We start from the raw sequence: 26678 nt of genomic DNA, 5'->3' as shown, positions 1-26678 counted from the left end.
TTTATCCCCTGGGATAACATTACCATGTATACTTGAAAAACTCTAAATTTGCATTTCAAGCATTTAATATTGGGCAATTGTGTATTTTTCTAAGGGACACTTTACATGAATTTTTCCAGTTTTAAGCCACGTTACTTTGGACCACATAAATGTCAACATCTTTCTTGACAAACTTATTATGTCACACTTCATCTTAGGCAAAGCTTTTCACTACATCTCTTTTCAGTCATACTACGTATGTACCATGACTATCTCCCTCTGCATATTATATTCATCTATTAACAGTCATCATAGGATCCCTTTCTGAAGGGGTCCTGGAATTACTCGGACCTCTTTTCCAGAGGTTCCTGCAGCCCATGCTTGTAATGCAGTCAGAAGCAGAGATAAGATGAACTCTTCTAAAGCAAGAAGTTCTTTGGGGAAACTGTACTCTGTTCCATCCAATGGTGACAATAAAGCCTTGCCAAAGATGAATTCTCATTTGTGGCAAAATCTCAAGCAGCCGAAGTTCAGCAACATTCCGCTTATCATATACATACTTATTTCCAACCCCACAAATTTCTTCTATCTTCATGGGGCTCCCACAAAGACAGTCATGACAAACAGATGGGACCATAGGTCACATCATCATCATAACTGGGACTATGAGGGTGTCTTGTCTCATGGCTGGTGGACTTCCTGACTGAGTGACATCAAACCTTCCAGTTTAGGGAAGCCACATCAGTAACATTACCCCTAACATGTGGTGTACCACAGAGAACAAACATGGGGACCCTCTGCTTCATCACTCTTATCAATGATGCCCTAAAGAACACAAACCACCACTGGATGTATGTAGATGATTCTACCTTTGTCATCACTATCAACTACAACTCTCCTGATTTCATCGCCCAGTACATCAACAACAATCTTCAGGAGTTGACTACAGCCAACAATATCACCATCACCCTGAGTGCAGACATCCTATCCCTTGACATTACACTAGGCCCAGACATCCTCCAGGTATTTAGACTTCAAAATCTTTTATGTTACAATACAAACCATTTGAACTGGAAGAGTCATATCATCAGTATCATCAAATCTTCCCCATACCATCTGTACCTTCTCCATTGGCTGAAATCACTGGGTGTGTCACCAGCTAAGCTCAGGAATATCTATACTACCTTCATTCTACCCAACTTCATCTCATGCCTCCCCAGCCATGTCCTCCTCACTAAGAGATACACAGAAGGATCAGCTAGAAAGAGCACAGAAAAGGCATGCATTATCATCCAGGACCCTACTTACATCAACTACCAAGAGACACTCATCTCACTAAACCTGTCTACCATCTCCAACCATACCAGCAGCCCATTCGGCAGTTTGGTAAAAAAATGCTGACACATCCCGATCTCAGAGACACTTTCCCCCATTACCTCTCCACCACAGACTAGCATTCATCACCAAAATCACTTTGCTCCAATCAGAGCTCATACAGAGAGATATAAGAACAGTCCTATATGTATCACTGTGAACTTCATAAACAATCCATGAACAACAGCATAGCTATGGAAGTGAACAGCTCAGTTTTCTGTTTGGCTATGTAGTGTGTCAACTACTTCACTACTGTTACTATTCATCACTGAATGTTCAATAAGTTCATAATGTATATAATATACCATTTACTTTGTAAACATCCCTGCCACCCTGGCTATATAAATGTACCTCACCGATATGCTTATCCAAAGTGTGGAAATATTCAGCTCACCCTAATCTTGAGTCCTCGTAAGATTAGTAATCTAGAAACTATTATGACCTTCCAGTTCTAAAATATCTGTATACCTCAGCTGAGTATTTTCAGCCAAATGGCTGCCTACATCCACAAAAATTTTATTCATTTATTTATTCAATATGTAGTGATGTGGTGTCACCATCTAAGTGCAGGGAGTGCAAGGAGTGGCAAAAGTTTGGTGTCTTCATTGCAGCAGTTGCATCATGGGCATGAAAGGCCTTGGGATATGATGAAATGATGCTTGTTTTGTAGTAGGGATGTGTGAGGTGTTACTGGACTCTGCCTGCTAGAGGTTACACAGTTTGTGAAAAGTGACCTATGGCGAGGCAGTATCATTAGTTTTTCAGTCATCAAAGAACTTTTCACTCAATAGGAGTCTACTTTTCCCTGATACTGGAATTATCAGATCCTTCACATGCAAGAAGCCATCAAAAAGGTCCTCGGTAACACCAGTATTCTTTCACAGAAATTGATCCTGGAGTAACTATTTTGCTTTGTTGCTGTCTCCTGCGTTTGCGAGGTAGCGCAAGGAGACAGACAAAAGAAATGGCCCAACCCACCCCCATACACATGTATATACATACACGTCCATACACGCAAATATACATACCTATACATCTTAATGTACACATATATATACACACACACAGACATATACATATATACACATGTACATAATTCATACTGTCTGCCTTTATTTATTCCCATCGCCACCTCGCCACACATGGACTAACATCCCCCTCCCCCCTCGTGTGCGAGGTAGCGCTAGGAAAAGACAACAAAGGCCCCATTCGTTCACACTCAGTCTTTAGCTGTCATGTAATAATGCCCGAAACCACAGCTCCCTTTCCACATCCAGGCCCCACAGAACTTTCCATGGTTTACCCCAGACGCTTCACATGCCCTGATTCAATCCATTGACAACACGTCGACCCCGGTATACCACAACGATCCAATTCACTCTATTCCTTGCACACCTTTCTTCCTCCTGCATGTTCAGGCCCCGATCACTCAAAATCTTTTTCACTCCATCTTTCCACCTCCACTTCTCCTTGTTCCCTCCACCTCCGACACATATATCCTCTTGGTCAATCTTTCCTCACTCATTCTCTCCATGTGCCCAAACCATTTCAAAACACCCTCTTCTGCTCTCTCAACCACGCTCTTTTTATTTCCACACATCTCTCTTACCCTTACATTACTTACTCGATCAAACCACCTCACATCACATATTGTCCTCAAACATCTCATTTCCAGCATATCTACCCTCCTGCGCACAACTCTATCCATAGCCCACGCCTCGCAACCATACAACATTGTTGGAACCACTATTCCTTCAAACATACCCATTTTTGCTTTCCGAGATAATGTTCTCGACTTCCACACATTCTTCAAGGCTCCCAAAATTTTCGCCCCCTCCCCCACCCTATGATTCACTTCTGCTTCCATGGTTCCATCCGCTGCCAGATCCACTCCCAGATATCTAAAACACTTTACTTCCTCCAGTTTTTCTCCATTCAAACTTACCTCCCAATTGACTTGACCCTCAACCCTACTGTACCTAATAACCTTGCCCTTATTCACATTTACTCTTAACTTTCTTCTTTCAGTCACCAGCTTCTGCAGTTTCTCACATGAATCAGCCACCAGCGCTGTATCATCAGCGAACAACAACTGACTCACTTCCCAAGCTCTCTCATCCACAACAGACTGCATACTTGCCCCTCTTTCCAAAACTCTTGCATTCACCTCCCTAACAACCCCATCCATAAACAAATTAAACAACCATGGAGACATCACACACCCCTGCTGCAAACCTACAGTCACTGAGAACCAATCACTTTCCTCTCTACCTACAAGTACACATGCCTTACATCCTTGATAAAATCTTTTCACGGCTTCTAACAACTTGCCTCCCACACCATATATTCTTAGTACCTTCCACAGAGCATCTCCATCAACTCTATCATATGCCTTCACAAGATCGATAAATGCTACATACAAATCCATTTGCTTTTCTAAGTATTTCTCACATACATTCTTCAAAGCAAACACCTGATCCACACATCCTCTACCACTTCTGAAACCACACTGCTCTTCCCCAATCTGATGCTCTGGAGTAACTATAAATATATAAATAAACAAATAGGAATGGGTAATGTTTATAGAGCAGATGGGAAAGTGTGATTATATTTGTGAGGGGAGTGTTGTTTCTGAGAGGTGTGTGTGTGTGTGTGTGTGTGTGTGTGTGTGTGTGTGTGTGTGTGTGTGTGTTTTGTCAGTGTTATATTTGTTTAGGGTTGGGAGATATGTGACTAGAGGCAGCTGAAGTGTGAGGCAGGAGTAAGCATTTTATTTCTACTTCAGGTTGGTAGTCAGTTGTGAAGTGGTTTGGGAGAAGAAGCCTGGTTTTGTTGCACAAAAGTGAGTACCAAACATGGTGAGGTGGGATTCAACTTCAGTACCATCCACTCCAGCTTCCTTGCCGGCAAACATTTCATTTTAAGCAAGACTTTATCCTCTTCTCTCTTCACTACACAAACTGAAATGACTCCTCCTATGCCAGTCATAGTAACTTCCACAAAGCATCTCAAACAACCCTATCACATGATTTCTCTAGATCCATAATTGCTATATAAGAATCCAAATTCTTCAAAGCAAATGCTGATCTACACATCCTCTACTACTACTAAAGCCACATAATTCCTCCCTGTCTGATGCACTGTGCATGCCATCACCCTTCCATACGATGTACCAACTAGTAATCAGAACATTCAATTTTGTCATCCCTACCCTTTTATAATTACATCATACAGCCCTTTCACTAGTCCCCAGACAACTCGCCCTGACCCATACATAAACTGAAAATCCAGACTGACACTTTTGAAAAAAAAATCAATGCAAAGCCATTCTCTCCAGCCACACTTCATCTTACACAAAGCTTTCACCTCTTCTTCTCTTTTCAGTGAATTATTCACCATAACTCTCAAACTCTGCACACTTCACACCAAACACTCCACATCATCCATGCTATCGTCTAACACATTCAACGAACCTTCAAAATACTCACTCTATCTCCTCTTGACTTTTACTTTGCCTCTTACTGCCTCCCCATTTGCTATCTTCACAGATGCTCCCATCTGTTCTTTTTTCTTCATTCATCATTCACTTCCTTACAAAACATTTTCTTTTCCTCTAAGAAGTCTGCCAATACTCTCTCATCCCAATTCTCATTTACCCACTTTTCCATGCTACACTTCCTTCTCGACTGATTTCATCACACCTGTCTGTATTTTTCAAATGGCTAAATTAAACAAACTTAAGGAGAATTGGCCTTACTGGTTGTTGCTAAAGAGAAACTGAGGCACAATACAGTATTACAGTGTCATGAAACATTGGCACTGCAAGTGAGCGCACTCCAATTTGGTTGTCCTTAGCTGAATGGATCTTTATATAGAGTTGATGTAAATCACTGAAGTGTTTCTTCTTTTTTCTAAAAATATATTCATGTTTTGAGAGCAATGTTGAATAAAATAAATGCATGTGTTGACATAACATTTTCAGTTTTCGGCACAGGCATACTGCACATCAGCCAGAATAATTACAAGGTACCACAGCTCAGCAGCTCCTAAGCATAAGGCATCACTGGCTGCAACTGGAGACATAAAAGAATTTGAAGGTAGAAAATAACTGACAGCTAAGGCAAAAGGGATTGTACATGGAGACGTAGGGGGAAAAATGCATTGAAAGAAAAAAATGGAGATAATCAATGTATGGTATGAAAAGAGAGGAAAGAAGAGTTGAACCTGGTTACAGTAACAGTATGGAGGAAGGGATTGTTGGAAGATATCAAAATGAGAGAGAAAACAACATGAAATAATATTCTAAGAGGAAGAAGAAAGAATCTAACGACTAACTATTCAAAATATAACTGATAAGTGTTATTTTAGTTTCTATAAGTTGGCAAAAAAATAACCTAAGAATCAACTCTTGAGGCAATGAAATCTTTTTATCCCACACATACAGCAATTAGACTAGACACTTGTTCTACAAGAACAAAGAATGAGTGTGACTGGTCAAGAATGAACAGCTGAATGGAGATGAAACATTCAGCTGCTTGCTAAAGAAGTGTCTGTAGTGATGAAAGTGGCAGTAGTGGTGGGAAAAAAGTAACCATGAAAGAAATATCCTATTCACTGCTAAACTGAAATATATGAGCTTATCATTTCTTTATCAAAATGTAACTCTAGCTTCATAAACAGGTATTCCAAATTATACTTCTATGTGATTATTCTATATCTAATAATATGTGATCCAATACTTCAGCAAAATCTTGACCAGCTGATCTTCATCTTTTTCAATGCTTGCTCTGTTTACTTTCCTAATGTACTAAAGTTCCCCATCTCAAAGCATCAATCTCAATCATTTGTATTAAGAGTTAACTCTCTACTCTACATCCATATCATTCTAACATATACCACAGCTATGTCATTCCAACCATCCTTTCTAAAGCTATACAATGTCACTTTTATCTTTCACCAGTTTTTTAAATGAGTAAGCAATCAGCAAACCATTGGTACTCTCATTGCTATTTCATTCATGATTTCTTTACTGCTATTGTTGGTGGTCTAAATATGTAAAATTTTGAACCAGTTTATAGATTTTCAGCATGATTCATTTCAAAATTTGAATAATCTATGTATTTACTATTATACATAACCTTCCGCTGACAGTAAAGCTGCATCATCTTATAACAGACATTTCAACTCCCTATTTACAATAATCTCATTTAAAGCCTCAGCTTATAACATATGTTGTGTTCTCTGATATCAACATAAACTAAGAAAAACCATGATGACACAATACATCCATGCTAAACCATAATTTGATTCTAAAATTGCGATCCAATACTCAAAAACTTACACGACGTTATGTCTTTAAATATTTCCTTCCAACAAACACACTCCACATACGTAATGTATCTTTATTTCTCATATTCCCCTTTGCTACCTACTTTCTGCTTTCTTTTTATGTTAAATCAAGTTAACTGCATTGATCTATAGTCTTTTAACATCCTCTAATTTCACTATTTCTCCTCTGAGTTTGTTAAATTTTACAATCTCAAATATTTACTTAAATTTTTTCCACCTCCAGACATCTACAAATATACTCGGTTCATCATCTGCTCTTAGTTACTACTGGATTCAGTACATTATCAATATTACTTATCCCAAATAATGTGAGGTAGTCTGACTGCCATACTGTGCAATGGTACTTAGTATCTATATGAAGGTGAATTTTGTAAACTGGCAGAAACTTCTGCAGAGGGCAGAAAACTGATAATAACCTTTCCTGCTTGTAGTTGTCATAGTCCTTATAGGAACGTTCCCACTCCTTATTGGTGTCCTCCTTGGCACCAAATCGTTCCCGAAGATCGTTACACTCCTTTATTGCCTTATCTCGGTCGTTGAGAGATGCAGCTATTTCCCTCTTCAGCATTTCAATTTGGAGTAGAAGGGAATCCCGCTGTATATACAACAGGAGAATTAGGAGGAAGAACAGAGTATGAAATAAAAATCTATCAAGAGTGGATTGCGTGACTACATATTTCATTTTCTAATAAAAGAAATAAAAATTAAAATCAAGAAAATATTTTCAAATGACAAATTATAAATGAGAGTAAGTGAATATGATAAAAAAGGAAAATCAGTTAATCAAAAACTAAGTTATCCAATACCCTAACCTTAATAACACACTGCTTATTACTGCCCATTGAACACTTTTTGCCATAATTGTAGATAAAGCCTTACTTCAATCAAAAATCAGCAGTACTTTCAACAATCAAATGAAGTACTAGGCAATGAACATATTTCAATAAATGTCCTATAACTCATGATTTCATTGTTCATTACATTTTCTCTGAGAAATTAGAGTTTCATGTAATTTCTAAACAAAGGTATTTGCAGATTTTATTTCTCAGATAAAAATGGTAAAGCCAAGATCCTAGTCAAGTACTGTTAGTATCAAGTGCTTAAAGAAAAAGATTTTATATAGATTCTCAACAAGATATGAGCCTAGCTACAGCATTATCAAACATTTAAGTTTCTAACAGTAAAATAAATGCAGTACAGTATGAAGTACAAGTCAACATCAGACAGAATACTGAGCTGTAGAGTTAAACAAAAAAGAATGTACCAGTTATCTGACACACTCTGCAATTTAATCTAAGTTGTGGATGCCAAGCATCTCATGACTCTATATCCAGGTTAATCCCTCTACCAACATTTCTTTGTTCCCACAGTTGAAGAAAAGTCGTGTATAAAAATTTCCTCTAAATATTGTGGTAGATATACAATGTAGAATCTTCACACAATAAATGAAGCTAAAGTATTTGCTGTAGAATTCTGTACTGTACAATGATCTACTCACCAAGAAAAGTAATGCAATCATATTGCATGTAACACACACTTCCAAGAAATATAACTGATAATAAATGAACAAGCTTAGTAAAGGATGGATGAGAACAGAGTTTCAGGCACAATGTATTGATGCTCTTTGAGGTATGCTATTCCCTGTTCACAGAGCACCTTACACAATTACATTACAGCCCATGCTTAACCATTCATTTGATCATAAAGAGATATTCATATGTCATTTAAGGTCAAGTATCTTTACAATACTGGATTTCATCACAAATATTCTCTGGATTGCTATTCCAATATCATGAATCATGAAGAAAACCTTTGGTATACAGATTTCTGATTACATCATCCATGAAATGATCTTTTTCTGACAGCATTTGTAAGACTACATCCAGGTAACATGTCCAGAATCGCATGATGCAAATAGCAATGAAACCAGGCCCTATAACACTAACACTGACCACTACAGGGCACTCCATAATGGTATGATTCCTCATATCTTAAAAGGGCATAACCTCCAAACTAGGTCCAATCATCTACTTTGTCTTAAAACCAAAACTTTCTCTTTTTCTTGGGAGTTTTTGTGCTGTTATATCTAAAAAGGGAGATTGCTCTAACCCTTTCAACTAATGCCATATCACTCTCTTTTCAGTAGTCATTGAAGTTTTTAAAACTTTCCTGAACTCTCATTTTCTTAAAACACTTAGACTTCCATTTCCTTCTTTCAGATCACCAAAACAGCATTTGCAGTGCAAGGTCTACTGGTCACCTCTCCTCCATATTTGACACCTAGCCTTCCTCTCTCATTAATTTTGGTAGCTATTTAATCATGACTTAATAATTTCAATGCATTTGACAGTTTGGCAAAAGTCTTTGAAATCTAAAAATTCTCTCTCTAGCTTTTCTTTTTCTCTCTGTTCTCTAAAGCATAGCCTCTATATAAATGGCTCTTTGGGATAATCACTGATGGAGTGACTTCATCCTCTTACCTTAACAACTGCTGCGACCCTGTCCTATACCTTCACTTTCTTCTCTCCATTAATGATCTTCTTTCCTTAACCTCTAACCTTATTCACTTTTATTCCAATGATTCCACTAAACAATGCATACCTCAATTCACTTCCCCCAATCCCACCTCACTTTATTACAAACTCTCTCACTCATGTTGAACACATCTCTTCATTCAGACCTATAGAACATCTCAGAAAAGGGAAGCAGAAATCTGGTCAAAGTCAACTGTGCTATAACCCAGTTTCTCCTATATCTCTTTTAAATTTCATTGGTTTCCTAATATTCAGTTTCAAAATACTAAAGGAAACCCTGCAACAACATATACATGTCTGGCTAATCCATATCCTCCTTTCAATCCTGGAAACACACATACGAAACAAATATTACAAATCTGCTTCCCAAAAGCCACTATTATTGTGTTGGTTCTGTATCTATTTCTCTTAACCATTTCCATACACTACTCTTTCTTTTTTTTGCCAATCTCTGGTGCACAAAAAATGAAAGCAAAATACTTGTTTACTTATTTAGTAAAAGGTGTACAAAAATATCTAAACCATTATTTTTTCTTATGAATTAAGATCCTGCAGTCACTGTTACTGAAGGGATGCACAGTGAGCCTAAAATCTTAACACTGCCTTCTAATTCCACAAGCTCATGAGAACTAACCTGTGATTCTGAGGGGTCCTGTGCAGGGCCCAAATCCCATTCTTATAACTGTGTCCTTCCCACTCTCCCCAATGTTGTACATTTCCACTTCATTCTCCTCTTTAGATATATCAAAATGACAGATATTCTTTCTCACTCATGAAACTCATCCACAACCTCTCCTTGCCAATATTTTGAAGACACAAGAATGCTTATGAAGGTGGTGGAGGCAGGGTTTGCCCCAGCCTCGGGAGGCAGCCAGACAGGGCAGACGACTACACCGAGCACCACAGGTGTACTCCCAATGCAATGAATCTCATATGCATGTTTCATATGAATCTATATGCATGTCTTCATAAAGACATGCAACCATTCCCTGTGCTTACTAGAGGGTGACTAAGGTCATCAACCTGTTCTAATCACTATGCTCTTGTCCGAGTTGCCATCTACAACCAGCTATTAATGCTTACAATGCACACAGAAGTCAACTTTTGGGAAATAAAGTGTGTAGGCTTATGCCTACTGCACCCTGCTATGTAAGTATATAAGGATTTCCATAGCATCAACAGGATTAAGAGAAGTTATTCCATATCTACAGTTCACATACCTAGGGTGGTTCTTCCACCACCTCTCTTTTAATCAGAGTGCAATCAGAAGCCTTCCACCTTACTGACTCTCCAGCAATCACTTCTATTCATCCATCCACTTCTGTACACCAAGATGTTGCTGTCCTCTCACTGTTCAAGAGGTATCATTTTGGCCACTGCTCTCATGTCCCTGCCACTATAGCATGAACCCATGGTATTCTCTTAGCTACTACTTCCTGCAGGTTTTATGAAGAGACTAGTCCCATGACCAAAGACTGACCATTATGATACCTCCTTTTTTCTCAGACATTAAAGATGAGGCTTTCTCTTCCTTCCTATGTCTCTACCCCTTTCAATACCTGTTTACCTTTAACCCTCTTGATGTTATCATCCACAATTGAGGAAAGCTTAATAAGAGTATATATTCCTCAATTTAGCCACTTTCCATACGCAATGAAAAATCCATTGGCTGGTCATAGATGGCAACTCAATCAAGGGCTGTCATTACTACAGCTTGGAGGCCTCAGATATTCTTTGGCAAGCATCAGGGATATTAAAGCATCTTTTTTTCAGGACTCACAACTCTGGGAACATTCATGATGCCTGCTGCATCCCCAGAGGCCCCAGCTGCCCATCTCTCATGAGTGCAATGAGCCCGTCACCCACGTAAGCAATCTCATGCACTTACACAAGAGAATCTTGGACGAAATTATAAAAAGAGGAAGAAAATCTCTAATTCTGATTCATCTGAAGAAAAGAGTGAAGTGGTAGTGTACTAGCTGGCAAGAAAGAGGATGATGGAATTGAGACTGGGACATGGGCCCCATACAAGACCAACTGGATCAAATGTGAGTTCAAATGACTTATGTGGTTATGGACCCAATAAGTATCAATTCAATAACCATGTGTGTGGACTCCCAATTCACAGAAAAAGTAGTGTTGGCCTTTCATGAGGGTATGGTATGTGTAAGAAATGAGTGAGGAAAAAGTGATTTGTTTTAGGGGACAGGGTCTGTAGTGAAGGTGTGTGATGTAACCATGATTATTTCATCTATTTATTGATGGTGTGGTGAGGGAGGTAAATGCAGAGATTTTAGAAAGAGGGGAGGATTTGCAGTCTGTTTGGGGTTGGGAGCCTAGAGAGTGAGCTAGTTAAGTTTGAAATTTCCTGCCAGGCATATCTAACCGTCTAAACTTACTTAGGTTGCAGTAAATAATGGTAATAGAAAAGGAGTCACAAACTGCAGCATGGTGTTCTGTACAGTTACGATATCTACTCACAAACCATTTGCTGGTGGGTGAGATATGAACATATGTCAGTTGGTGGAATACACATCATCATTGAAATATGAACGATAAATACACAGACATTTTGAAGTATCCGGATACTCTGTTATCAAAAGGATATTCAACAATATACATAAAAAAAAATATAGATAACAGAGCAAGTGAAGAAGACCCAAACTTGGCAAACACCTGCAGTCTCTGACTAGCATCAAGCAACTTTGACACCTTTAATATAACATTAAGGATGATAGCCTTATGTCTTATATTCCCATGAGTATCTTTAACCCCATAAAGATTATGTTCCAAAAGTTTAGGCAGAGCCTAAATATTTGAATATTTATCAAATACTAAAAAAAAATATACGCCTGTACGCCTACCTTTCCATAATACTAAACTCTGACAATAATGGTAAAAATGGACTAGGAAAACCAAGGTAAAAACAATTCTGATCATCTCAGTTGTTTTTCAGGAGGCTTTGCCTTTTAACAACCCCCTATATGAACTGGTGATTCCGCTTCCTTTTTTCTTCCACAAAACATTTCATAATCATTTTCTATTTAAATCTATATGCTTAGTTGCAGAGATCATTTCTATTTCTGATATGATAGGCTACACATAAAGGCTATAATACATCATCTTACAGCCATTCATAGAAAATGAAAACATTCCACTCACAGAAATATTACCTTATGCAATAATAAATGTATTATGCAATTTATATAACACAAAATCTTATTATTGCACTAGCACAGATGTAGCAATTTACATCACAAAAATATGTACACAACAGAAAAATACTTCCCCCATATTCCCTGCATGTCATAGAAGGCGACTAAGAGGGGATGAAAATCTTCCCCTCCCGTTTCTTACTTTTCCAAAAGAAGGAACAGAGAAGGGGCCATGTGAGGATATTCCCTCTGAGGCTCAGTTCTCTGTTCTTAATCCTACCTCGCTAACATGGGAAATGACAAATATGTAAGAAAAATATATTATATACATATATATATATATATATATACATATATATATATATATATATATATATATATATATATATATATATATATATATATATATATACATTCATCTATTATACATAATCACTGTTTCCCGCATCAGCGAGGTAGCACTAGGAAACTGATGAAGAATGGCCCATCCACTCATATACACACATATATATATATATATATATATATATATATATATATATATATATTATCCCTGGGGATAGGGGAGAAAGAATACTTCTCACGTAATCCCTGCGTGTCATAGAAGGCGACTAAAAGGGAAGGGAGCGGGGGGCTGGAAATCCTCCCCTTTCGTTTTTTAATTTTCCAAAAGAAGGAACAGAGAAGGGGGCCAGGTGAGGATATTCCCTCAAAGGCTCAGTCCTCTGTTCTTAACGCTACCTCGCTGACGCGGGAAATGGCGAATAGTATGAAAAAAAAAAAAATATATATATATATATATATATATATATATATATATATATATACATAAATGCCCATACATGCACATATACATGCATATACAAATCATCATATACATATACATACACAGACATATACATATATAAACATACATATTCATACTTGCTTCCTCTCATCCATTCCTGTCGCTACCCCGCCACACAGGAAATAGCATACCCCCCCTCTTTCAGTGAGGTAGTGCTAGGAAAAGACAATAAGGCCACATTTGTTCACACTCAGTCTCTAGCTGTCATGTGCAATGCACCGAAACCCCAGCTCCTCATCCACATCCAGACCCCACAGACATTTCCAAGGTTTACCCCAGACACTTCACATGCCCTGGTTCAGTCCATTAACAGGACGATGACCCCAGTATACCACCACATCGTTCCAATTTGAACAGGATTCAGCTAGATTTGGAGGACCAGGCAGAAAATGATTCTGAATTATCTAAAAATGATGTCCTTAGATTTACACTGAGTCTTCCATAACTGAAAGTTGACCAAGCTGAAAAAGACGAAGGTTTTCGAGCAAAAGTGAGGGTAGTGTTGCCAGTGCCTACTTGACCTTGACAAGTCCAGTTAGTAAATATACAAAATTTTAAAGTTTTGTTATCAGGGAAAGTCATGAGTGATTCATAATGATTATAAGGTAGCTAGTAATACAGACTTTTATAATCTTGTTTCGATGAAAAACATGAATGAATCATTCTGAATCATACTGGATAAAATATAAGAATAACGAGTGGTCAATTTTTTGCTGTTGGTGAACTAAATGATAAAGCATATGGATTGGGAACTCGCATAACACTCAGGCATCACTCCTGCACTTCTTTGTGCAATATGGTGAAACATCTTCAAAAATATACTTCTGATCTTTTATTTAATGCTATATTAAAATCTTTGAAATTGAAAGGTTTAATACATTTTTCAAGCAACCAGAAATGTGTGAATTTTGAGGACTGGAAAGTGTGAACTCTTATTGTTGGAAATGTTTCCCAAGTTAATAAGATTGTCAAAAGAGGTTTTATGTTAGAACAAGGCACTACTATGTTGGCTGCTTCTGACACTATCTATGTCGGCTAATATGTATTAACAACTCTGTCTGATCAACATAAAACCTATCACAACCTTTACAAAGAATTTTATACAAGCTACCAGCCACATCTGTAAGGCTTTGTACAAGGTTGCTTTTTACCATGTTGTTGTATGTGAGAGCCACCAAGACTTCAAGCTTTCTGAGGATTTGCATGATATCAATGAAATTTCACTGAATCATACAATAAGTGCCTTGTGTCTAACGTTTTCCTTGTGCTGTGTATTATGTTTTTGACAGTGTTGGGGTAAATTCTCATGGATCCACCACATTTTGTGAGACAAAATGGTGCAGAGCAAGAGCTCTCTGTTACTCATAGCACTCATTTTGAAGATGAGAAAAGGGTATCTTACATACTATCAATCACATTAAAACAGTAGAGAAAACTACTTGTTTATTACTTACCAAAAGTGGAAGCAACTCGAGTTGTGAAGTGGTCAGTTGTTGTACAGGACTATGATACTGTACGTGGAAGTAAGGTTTTTATCTTACACCAAAGTCATTTAAAATTCAATACTGTATATTACATAATATACACACAGTTACACATCACTTTCTTTTAACTTTCTAAGACATACACTACACTAAATAATCATCACTATGTACAATACACTTTTGATTATCTTTTCTTGACTGCAAAGTATCTTACATCAAATGCCCTAACCGGTACATACCCAATGTGCACATCTTTATAAAAATTGAATTGCTTGGCTACTACAGTACTTATCTTCTTCATATTCAGGTTTAATCATTTGTGAAGATAATAAAAACATTTCTAATTACTTTCTTTCTGTAAATGATTTTTTTCTGACATTATCTATCAATATCAAAATACCCAACACTTGCAGCTCTTTCTCTACAGATACTGAAAAAATGGTTGGGGTCTTTCCTCATGGCTTTGAACGGATACTTTCTTCTGCAGCTTTTGATACATTAACAGATTTCCTGAGATCCATACCAGCTCCAAATGAAACATCCAAATAACAAATAAATCATTAACTTATAGAGCTCAATTACTGGAAATTCCCAAAGCCCAAGTGCAGCCAAAAGACCATACAGCATCAAGCTTATCCATCAGTACTAACTACAATAAACACCTCCATCTAACAACAGGAAAACCTTTAAAATCTAATCAAATATCATATCTTATATCATTTTGTATACTGTATAGCAAAGAAGAAATAAAATTAATAGAATTTCCTGGGCTATACTTCATTATTCATGAGCTAAGAAATTCTAAATCTTAACCCCTAAAGGACCCTTACCATACCAATATGTTTTATGGTATGGTGACCAATGATGTACTTGCAAGGCTTGCCACTTCCCCCCTCATTTCTCAATTTGAAGACAAGCTTTATCCATATTTAAAGGTGCTTTATGTCCCATTATTACAGGAAAAAGTATTAGAATTAAAGTTTTCCATATAGCACTATGTCTTACCCTGGGGGGACTCTAGCTGTACTTGTATGGGTTGTATATTGAAAAGTGCACTTCATCAGTATGTAGATATGCCTCATGTCACAAGCAACTACAAGTAGCACTGGAAGAGAATCCTAATTTCTCCATTATTCATATAAAATGATGGAAGAAGGTATGGCCCTAGTGTATGTCTCACATCAATTAGCAGCAATTCAGTGATATCCTTTGAGGCACTATCATGGTGATAATGCTTTGGCAGATGTTGAGCTCCAAGTACTTGGAAAATTCTTTGTGTATCAGTATTCCACCACTGGTGGTGAAGAAGAAATGAAGATGAATGATGCATGGGTCAGAAAAAGTCAACAAACGTGATAAGCTGAGCTCATGCAAAAACCAAAAACAAATGCCTCTCCATCAAAAAATTAAAGATTTACCAGATTTTTACTTTTTCTTCAACTTTTCTTTATATTTCCTATAAAATGATAAGACTGAAACATCTTTTGAATTTTTTGATAAACCTCAGTACTGTAGACCTCCCTTAAAAAGAAAAAAAATTAGCTTGGTCCTTTAAGGGTTAAAAAAATACAATGATATAATAAAAATGAATGAAATTTAATTATTTTGGTGCAGCCTTGACTCAAACAGTTCTTCCTAACATGTTAGCCAGTGAAAAAGGGAAACAAGAGAGAGCCCCACACTCAGGAAATAATAGGCCAAATCCTACAGACAACCTGTGGATAATCTCCCATCTGTAACTAAGGTAAGGATCATCTTTCAAAACCCACCACTTGCCACCATCACCTATCAAGGAACAAGCCTTACATTCTAAGCCTGAAACTGGCTTGGGGGGAAAAAAAAAAAAATCTGCTTCCCATTCTGTACTCATCTCAGCGGGTGTCTTTAGCTCATTTCTTTACGTCATTTGACCCCCCTTTTATTTAGCTCATCTGGCCAAAAGAAAGCTCATCATCACAGAATATATCCTACTTTTCAAACTTCAAACTTCTATGAAACTACAGGGCAAATTTTAACTAAACATGATAAGGTTGATCTTTGTGGTCCCTTTTTAAAATTATGTCCAATGACCATGCCTGCTACCCAAGATGGCCACTATTATAATAGTCCATCCCTTATTCTTTCACATTTCAATCTTCTTTTAAATCATATGGCTATGATTAGCCAAATTAGGCTGGAATGATCCTCTGGGTGGTCCATTTTCAAAACTGAGATCAGTGACCCACCAACCGTTTAAGGTGGCTCTGCTATTAGTAAGTACAGTGTACCTATTAAATTTTCATATTTCAATCTCTGAAACCAGAAGGATAATCAGAACTATGCTTGGTTGTAACAGTCCTTGAGTCATCCCTTTCCAAAATTTGTCTGGTGACCCCAAAAACCATGCAAAAGGGCTGCTGTTACCAAAAATATATGATTTGTTAAATCTTCACATTTCAATCTTCTCTGATAATACAATACAACTTTAAACTTGGTAGGGACAGTCCTTGGATGGTTTCTTTTCAGAATTGTGTCCAATGATCCTGGGCAGCATCCAAAGATGGCATCTATCAATAAGGACATTTTCAAATAGTTATACCTTCTCTAACTTAAATAAAAATTGGCTAAAATTTCATTAATTGCAGGTTTTTATGTGACATTCATAAGTTTCGCTATTTCTTTCTAATTATGCAAATGAGGCCTATCTTAAAAATTCAAATAAACTTCTCTGAAACCACAAAGTCAATCTAAAACAACCTTGGAAGAAATGATTCTAGGGTGGTACCTTTTCAAAAAATATTTCTGGAATCCACAGTCACAATATTAGATGGCTACTATTCCTAAAAACAGAAATTCATTTCAACAGCCAAAATATCTTTGCTTTATAGAAGATTTGCTTAAAATCTTAACTGTAGTAACATTTAGAGTTTTCGTGATATGTATTGTTGATTTATTATGTGATTATACACATATATCTTGATAAAAAAAGTCACTTAATAATCCAACAAATTCAAATCCAGGTGAGCAATACAGGCTTATGTAAGCCACTATTTCACTCACCTGGCCACAGATCATGTGAGCTTTTGCCATCAGTTGGCATGCACTTTGATTCATGGTCATCTGTCATCTACCCCTTAGCTATTCCTAATTCTGGCTCTCTGAAACTGCTGGACTCATTATATCCTAACTTGGTAGGGCTTGTCACTGGGTGGCTACTTTTCAAAGTTGTGACCCACGACCCCCACTACCATCTACGATGGCTGCTACAAATAAAATTAGCTCATTTATCAACTTTTCTCACTGCAATCTTCACTGAAAATATGGGGGCCAATATGAACCAAACTTGACTAAAGGTCTTATATTTCCCACCTTGGAAGAAAGAAGTTTTCAAAACAGATTGATGACATAACACTGAACAGTTCTTCAAGAGATGTAGAGATAGAATAATCAGAGGACATATGAAATTAAGCAATAAACTTATGAAAAATGTGAAGAAATGCTTTTATAGTTTAAGGGTGGAGGATGAACAGAAAAAATAGAAAAATAAAAAAGCCATGGTAAATACAGTGAGCATACAAAAATTTAAAAAGTTATCTAGAAATAGAATATTCAAGAAATGGAGCACTACAAGCATAAAACTCCTCCTCCGTACACTATCAAAGGGTAAAAGCAGATAATTACATACATGTAATGATACAAATGTAGAGTGATTAGCAGTAAATGATAAAGTTCTGGAATCCAAGAACTGTACAAAGGTAAATGTTCCTCATATTGTTGGAGAAGTATAAACAAAGCTTACTAAAGAGATAAAATCTTACCTTTCCTGTCCTGAAGGGTACATGATTATGAGAGAGAGAGAGAGAGAGAGAGAGAGAGAGAGAGAGAGAGAGAATGAGAGAGAATGAGAGAGAATGAGAGAGAATGAGAGAGAGAGAGAGAGAGAGAGAGAGAGAGAGAGAGAGAGAGAGAGAGAGAGAGAGAGAGAGAGAGAGAGAGAGAGAGAGAGGAGGAAGAGAAGAAGTGGCTCTCCTAATAAGAGATAACCTCAAGTTTCTGGATATAGGAGTAGAAGGCCTATCTAGACAATACATGGGGAGCGTAACTGTGGGAAAGAACTACATTGCTCTGTTAATATCATATGATCGTCTGGGCCGTGTGAATCACATTCTTTCTTATCAAATCATGAACTGATTCATAACAAAATATTCATATTAAACTGAATCAACTGTGCAGATATAGATCATAATATTTCTATTTATTTTTTCATTCATAATTGCCCCAGCACACCTTCCTTAAAAGAGTACTGGAGTAACTTCAAGACCCCTTTCCCAGGAGCTCCTACAGCTCCAAGCCTACACTTCTTTCAGTAGCAGGGAAATCATGGACTCCTTTGGAGTGAGAACTTTTTGATGAGACTGTTCCCTGATGATACAGCCTCACAAAAAAGTGACTTTTCATTCATGGTGCAACCTCTTGCAAGTGGGGTCACTTAATACTGATCATATGGTACACAGTCTGAATCAAATTTAAACTAAACAGAAAATGTTTTTTCTATCTATGTAGAGTGCTTATATACACAATTAGTATATCTTTCTAAATCTTAATAAATAAAACAATGTACATAATAATCAGGAAGAAGTATAGTACAATTTTCTGTGTCTATGGAATATTTTCTAAATCAATTACCATAAATATCTGTGAAACTCAAATTTTTTAGACATACTTTTTGGACTAAAATTGGGGGATACCTCTTTCACAAAAAATATTTCCAAATGGCTGAAATGTGTGACCAGTAAGAGTCCACAAAAAAATGAAAAGAGACATCCAAGTGATCTAATAATCACAATAAGATCACCTACAAAGACCTCACTATTTGCCTTCCAGGAAACAAGGTGAAACCTCAATTTATTTCAAATACTATAAAAAAATCATTTGGTAATTTTCTGTTTACCAGTACATAAAGCTGCAAATGGAAACTTATATATTCAATATTAAAATGTTGCAGTTTTGTCATATGTTTTGGGTAGGATTTGTGGAGTTAGCAATGATGAGCGCTTTTGTTTATAAAACAGCATATGATGTGAGGTCAATGACTCACAGATATACAGTATGAACAGTATTAACAAATGTACACAAAGTCTAACATTCAATAATTCACTGACTTATCCAAGTGTGTGTGATAACTAATATGTGAGTTAATATGTATCACGATATATAAGTAGCATAGTGTGAAGTGGCTGCAGTAGTGCTGACAAAACAGAGTCGATGTCAATCTTTGAAAGTTTTGTTACTGAAACACTAGCTAACATTTTAACAGAGACCTGTATTTCAAGAAAACATCATGCTAACAGGCAGGAAGGAAGCAGTGTCCCTTTGAAGAAAGCACTCTTCCTTAAGGGAAGCACTGCTTTTTGGCAAGTAATAAAGGTGGTGTGAACTGCTCTGTAGGCTGAGTGAGTGTATTGACTGACTTATCTATTCATCTATCATACATAATCGCTGTTTCCCACGTCAGCGAGGTAGCACAAGGAAACAAATGAAGAATGGCCCATCCACTCACATACACACACACATGTATAAATATATTTTTTTCATACACATTTGCCATTTCCTGCATTAGTGAGGTAGCATTAAGAACAGAGAACTGAGCCTTTGAGGGAATATCCTCACTTGGCCCCCTTCTCTGTTCCTTCTTTGGAAAATTAAAAACGAGAGGGGAGGATTTCCAGCCCCCCGCTCCCTCCCCTTTTAGTTGCCTTCTATGACAAGCAGGGGATACGTGGGAAGTATTCTTTCTCCCCTATCCCCAGGGATATATATTCTTTCTTTTTTCTTTTTCTGATTTCCCAAAAGAAGGAACAGAAAGCCGGCAAGGCAGCAGGTTTGGATGGTATTGCAGTGGAATTTATTAAAAAAGGGGGTGACTGTATTGTTGACTGGTTGGTAAGGTTATTTAATGTATGTATGACTCATGGTGAGGTGCCTGAGGATTGGCGGAATGCGTGCATAGTGCCATTGTACAAAGGCAAAGGGGATAAGAGTGAGTGCTCAAATTACAGAGGTATAAGTTTGTTGAGTATTCCTGGTAAATTATATGGGAGTGTATTGATTGAGAGGGTGAAGGCATGTACAGAGCATCAGATTGGGGAAGAGCAGTGTGGTTTCAGAAGTGGTAGAGGATGTGTGGATCAGGTGTTTGCTTTGAAGAATGTATGTGAGAAATACTTAGAAAAGCAAATGGATTTGTATGTAGCATTTATGGATCTGGAGAAGGCATATGATAGAGTTGATAGAGATGCTCTGTGGAAGGTATTAAGAATATATGGTGTGGGAGGCAAGTTGTTTGAAGCAGTGAAAAGTTTTTATCGAGGATGTAAGGCATGTGTACGTGTAGGAAGAGAGGAAAGTGATTGGTTCTCAGTGAATGTAGGTTTGCGGCAGGGGTGTGTGATGTCTCCATGGTTGTTTAATTTGTTTATGGATGGGGTTGTTAGGGAGGTAAATGCAAGAGTCTTGGAAAGAGGGGCAAGTATGAAGTCTGTTGGGGATGAGAGAGCTTGGGAAGTGAGTCAGTTGTTGTTCGCTGATGATACAGCGCTGGTGGCGGATTCATGTGAGAAACTGCAGAAGCTGGTGACGGAGTTTGGTAAAGTGTGTGGAAGAAGAAAGTTAAGAGTAAATGTGAATAAGAGCAAGGTTATTAGGTACAGTAGGGCTGAGGGTCAAGTCAATTGGGAGGTGAGTTTGAATGGTGAAAAACTGGAGGAAGTGAAGTGTTTTAGATATCTGGGAGTGGATCTGTCAGCGGATGGAACCAAGGAAGCGGAAGTGGATCATAGGGTGGGGGAGGGGGCGAAAATTTTGGGAGCCTTGAAAAATGTGTGGAAGTCGAGAACATTATCCCGGAAAGCAAAAATGGGTATGTTTGAAGGAATAGTAGTTCCAACAATGTTGTATGGTTGCGAGGCGTGGGCTATGGATAGAGTTGTGCGCAGGAGGATGGATGTGCTGGAAATGAGATGTTTGAGGACAATGTGTGGTGTGAGGTGGTTTGATCGAGTAAGTAACGTAAGGGTAAGAGAGATGTGTGGAAATAAAAAGAGCGTGGTTGAGAGAGCAGAAGAGAGTGTTTTAAAATGGTTTGGGCACATGGAGAGAATGAGTGAGGAAAGATTGACCAAGAGGATATATGTGTCGGAGGTGGAGGGAACGAGGAGAAGAGGGAGACCAAATTGGAGGTGGAAAGATGGAGTGAAAAAGATTTTGTGTGATCGGGGCCTGAACATGCAGGAGGGTGAAAGGAGGGCAAGGAATAGAGTGAATTGGAGCGATGTGGTATACAGGGGTTGACGTGCTGTCAGTGGATTGAATCAAGGCATGTGAAGCGTCCGGGGTAAACCATGGAAAGCTGTGTAGGTATGTATATTTGTGTGTGTGGACGTGTGTATGTACATGTGTATGGGGGGGGGTTGGGCCATTTCTTTCGTCTGTTTCCTTGCGCTACCTCGCAATACGCGGGAGACAGCGACAAAGTATAAAAAAAAAAAAAAAAAAAAAAAAAAAAAAAATATATATATATATATATATATATATATATATATATGTAATTGCCCATATACATACATATACATATCAACATATACATACACATGTGCAGACATTACATACATACACATGTACATATTCATACTTGCTTTCATCCATTCCTGTTGCTACCCCGCCCCACAGGAAAATAGCATCGCTATCCCCTGCTTCAGTGAGGTAGTGCCAGAAATACAAAGAAGACACACTCATTCATGCTCAGTCTCTAGCTGTCAAGTAATGACTGATACATGACTTAATATGTACTGTAATATATAAGTAATGTGGTAGGTGTTAGAGTTATGGAAGTGTTGACAAAAAAAAGCTTATATCTTTCTGTAAGGTTTACCAATTATCTTTGCATAATGTTACCGAAACATCAATTACAAATAACTGTGCTTCAGGAAAACAAAAGGCCCAGTGTTCTTTGGGGAAGCAAAAGTGACACATGCCACTAGGCAGAAAGCAAGTTCCGTCAAAGTATTACTGTACCTTAGCTATGGTAGTATACTTGTATTACCTTTTTTCTCTTGCATAAGTTACACTGTGATGAAAATGGTATCCCAAAATAATCTATAATAAAATTTTAGCGGGTTTAGTTGATGACCTGACACAAGTGGGACCACCAGAAAATGATGCAACATTTTGTTTACCAACCATGTTTACCAATGTGGTTGAGGGTCTTCTTGCATTGTCATTATAATATGGGTACGAACGATATGGTCACCATTCCACTCATATTGGTGAAACATAAGTGTGTTTCATCTATAACTGCATTAGGCAGTAAGTTCTGCTGTATAATACTTTCCACCCCCCATGAAAAATCCATACTGTACTGCACATAAACACTTCATCTGCTTTCAACTGTAAATGGTTTATTCTTGCTACATTTGAGTTATATTATTTGATTAGGAGCCATCTCTCTCTCAGTTACTTGGGCCACTGAAATTCAGGACACCTGTTATGCATGATATATGATAAATGAACATTTATTTTGGCCAGATACCATGAGATGACAGTTACTTGAGTAGGACCCTACAAAACAACTATACTTAGACTTTGTCCATAAAAGGAAATTTAAGAAAGTGTACTACAGCAATTTTTTGTAAACATAGCTCCATGCTTGTCTCACTTGAGCCATACAGTAAGATACTATGAAGTTGTATACCGGAAGTAACACAGGTTCAAAAATATCATATCAAAACATGATCCATCAAACTAAATAGAATTCCCATTCCTCATTCATAATCAAATCAACTCTCAAAGCTTCACAGGGCCCTAATAATCCTCTAAACATTTTAACAATTCAGAATAAATGTACGATGATGAGAATGAGGAAACAATCAGGTTGGTACAAAAACCAGTAAAACAAGCCCTTCCCAGAGACAGTAAAGTATATATGATGGGGATTTCAGTTACAAGGAGACAGACTGGAGAAATTTGGACTCTAAGGTGAAATGGAATTATGGATAAAACAAATTCTTGAAGGGTGTACAGGAAAATTTCCTATACCAGTATGTCAGTGAAAATACTAGCAGCGGGACTGATACATCATTACTAAATCTTCACACATACTAGAATGAATATTGAGAATATCATACATGACACAATGATTAGGAAAAGTGATAATGTATGATCTTCACACATACTAGCATGGATACTGAGAATATCATACATGATATACTGATTAGATAATGTGATCATGTAATGGTTAAGTTCAATTATACTGTGAATAGCAAAGTTAAAAGAGCAGACATAAGACTTAAAGACAGGATATAATCAAAGAAACTCCACATAACTTAATAATCTTTATGGTACCATAAATTGAGAAACAGAGTTTAGTTGCCAGGACCTTAGATATTGTGGAGGAAGGTTAGGTGCGATTTACAATGTACAGTAGTAACAAGGGTACCTCTACACTCAAATACAGAGCAATGGTTAAGAAATAGGAAGGGCAGTTCAATGAAAGATGTCAAAAAGCAAATGATTTTGAGGTGTCCTGTGGCAAAGATATAGGTGGAAATTTAGTCAACCGGCACCTGTAAGGTATATGAGAACTAAAAAGAAGAATAGCAAGATAAGAAAACAGGAACAAATGAACTCTGAAAAGAATATCAAGAACAAATCATGAGAAAATACAAAAAATTTCAAAACTGATTGGCAGCAAACTGTCACATAAAGCTTAGCTAATCAGGCAAAGGATCCAGAAGGACAGGCTCACTGTATATGAATTTAACACACCCTTCTACATAGTAAGAGTGACTTTAATCATCGATGAAAATAATTCAAACCCACAATACAGATGCCTTCTCTGTAGACAAGAACCACTGGAACAACTTCTCCTTCCCCTAAAGAACTTCTGTAAATATGTACGTAGATATGATGATCACACTTTTCAGTGATGACAGTATGAAGGTGAAATCACCCTTCAGTAGTTCATACAATCTTATTTAACACATAATTTTTCTATACATGTGCATGACGTGTTTCGTGGAGACAATCCACCTCATCAGGTGTCAGTACTTAACAAAGTTATTTAAATCCCAACATCACACTAGATTCCCACTGTCCAACACCAATCCTCATGGCCAGACAAAGGAGACAGTGTTCAATCAATAAGGACTGGTGTTGGACAGCGGAAATCTAGTGTGATGTTGGGATTTAAATAACCTTGTTAAGTACTGGCACCTGATGAAGTGGATTGTCTCCACAAAACATGTAGTGCCACATGTACAGAAAAACTGCATGTGGTTTCAGTGCATTACACATGATAGCTAGAGACTGAGTGTGAACGAATGTGGCCTTTGTTGACTTTTCGTAGCACTACCTCACATGTGCGCGGGGGGGGGTGGAGAGTGCCATTTCATGTGTGGGTGGCGAAAGGAATGGATGAAGGCAGCAAGTATGGATACGTACATGTGTATATATGTGTATGTCTAAGTATGTATATGTAAGCATGTATACGTTGAAATGTATAGGTATGTATATGTACGTGTGTGGGCGTTTATGTATATGCATGTGTATGTGGATGGGTTGGGCCATTCTTTTGTCTGTTTCCTTGTGCTACCTTGCTAATGTGGGAGACAGCAACTAAGTATAATGAATAATAAAATAAATAAACACTGATAGAGTAAGTAATGAAAGGGTAAGAGAGATGTGTGGAAATAAAAAGACTATGGTTGAGAGAGCAGAAGAGGGTGTATTGAAATGGTTTGGCCACATGGATAGAATGAGTGAGGAAAGAACAAAGAGGATATATGTGTCTGATGTGGAGGGAACAAGGAGAAGTGGGAGACCAAATTGGAGGTGGAAGGATGGAGTGAAAAAGATTTTGAGTGATCGGGGCCTAAACATACAGGAAGGTGAAAAGCATGTAAGGAATAGAGTGAATTGGAATGATGTGGTATACCAGGGTCGACGTGGTGTCAATGGATTGAACCAAGGCATGTGAAGCATCTGGGGTAAACCATGGAGAGTTTTGTAGGGCCTGGATGTGGAAAGGGAGCTGTGGTTTCAGTGCATTACACATGACAGCTAGAGTCTGAGTGTGGACAAATGTGGCCTTGCTGTCCTTTCCTAGTGCTACCTCTTGCACACACAGGGGGAGAAGGGTATCATTTCATGTGTGGCGGGGTGGCAGCAGGAATGGATGAAGGCAGCATGTATGAATATGTGCATGTGTATATATGTATATGTATGTATACGTTGAAACGTAGAGGCATGTATATGTGGGTGTGTGGGCGTCTATGTATATACATGTGTATGTGGGTGGGTTGGGCCATTCTTTCATCTGTTTCCTTGCACTACCTCACTAATGTGGGAGACAGCAACAAAGTATAATAAAATAAATAAAATAAATACATATAAGTTTGTTGAGTATTCCTGGTAAATTATATGGGAGGGTATTGATTAAGAGGGTGAAGGCGTGTACAGAGCATCAGATTGGAGAAGAGCAGTGTGGTTTCAGAAGTGGTAGAGGATGTGTGGATCAGGTGTTTGCTTTGAAGAATGTATGTGAGAAATACTTAGAAAAACAAATGGATTTGTATGTAGCATTTATGGATCTGGAGAAGGCATATGATAGAGTTGATAGAGATGCTCTGTGGAAGGTTTTAAGAATATATGGTGTGGGAGGCAAGTTGTTAGAAGCAGTGAAAAGTTTTTATCGAGGATGTAAGGCATGTGTACGTGTAGGAAGAGAGGAAAGTGATTGGTTCTCAGTGAATGTAGGTTTGCGGCAGGGGTGTGTGATGTCTCCATGGTTGTTTAATTTGTTTATGGATGGGGTTGTTAGGGAGGTGAATGCAAGAGTTTTGGAAAGAGGGGCAAGTATGCAGTCTGTTGTGGATGAGAGAGCTTGGGAAGTGAATCAGTTGTTGTTCGCTGATGATACAGC

At 37.7% G+C, this 26678-nt stretch overlaps 1 protein-coding gene across 3 annotated transcripts in view; it reads right to left on the bottom strand.

The window, feature by feature from the left end:
* The window catches only part of Dlg5 (Discs large 5), a 591115-nt gene that overhangs the window by 132477 nt on the left and 431960 nt on the right, over positions 1-26678 (bottom strand). For all 3 annotated transcript variants that reach the window (XM_071693695.1, XM_071693696.1, XM_071693697.1), the window contains one exon: positions 7119-7297. In XM_071693695.1, the coding sequence (XP_071549796.1) occupies positions 7119-7297 (179 nt within the window). The remainder of the gene's footprint in view (positions 1-7118; positions 7298-26678) is intronic.

Source organism: Panulirus ornatus, chromosome 56 (assembly GCF_036320965.1).
Source record: "Panulirus ornatus isolate Po-2019 chromosome 56, ASM3632096v1, whole genome shotgun sequence".
NCBI classification, from domain to species: Eukaryota; Metazoa; Arthropoda; class Malacostraca; order Decapoda; family Palinuridae; genus Panulirus; species Panulirus ornatus.
The sequence above is the reverse complement of the archived record's forward strand: the minus strand, read 5'-3'. Positions and strand labels throughout refer to the sequence as shown.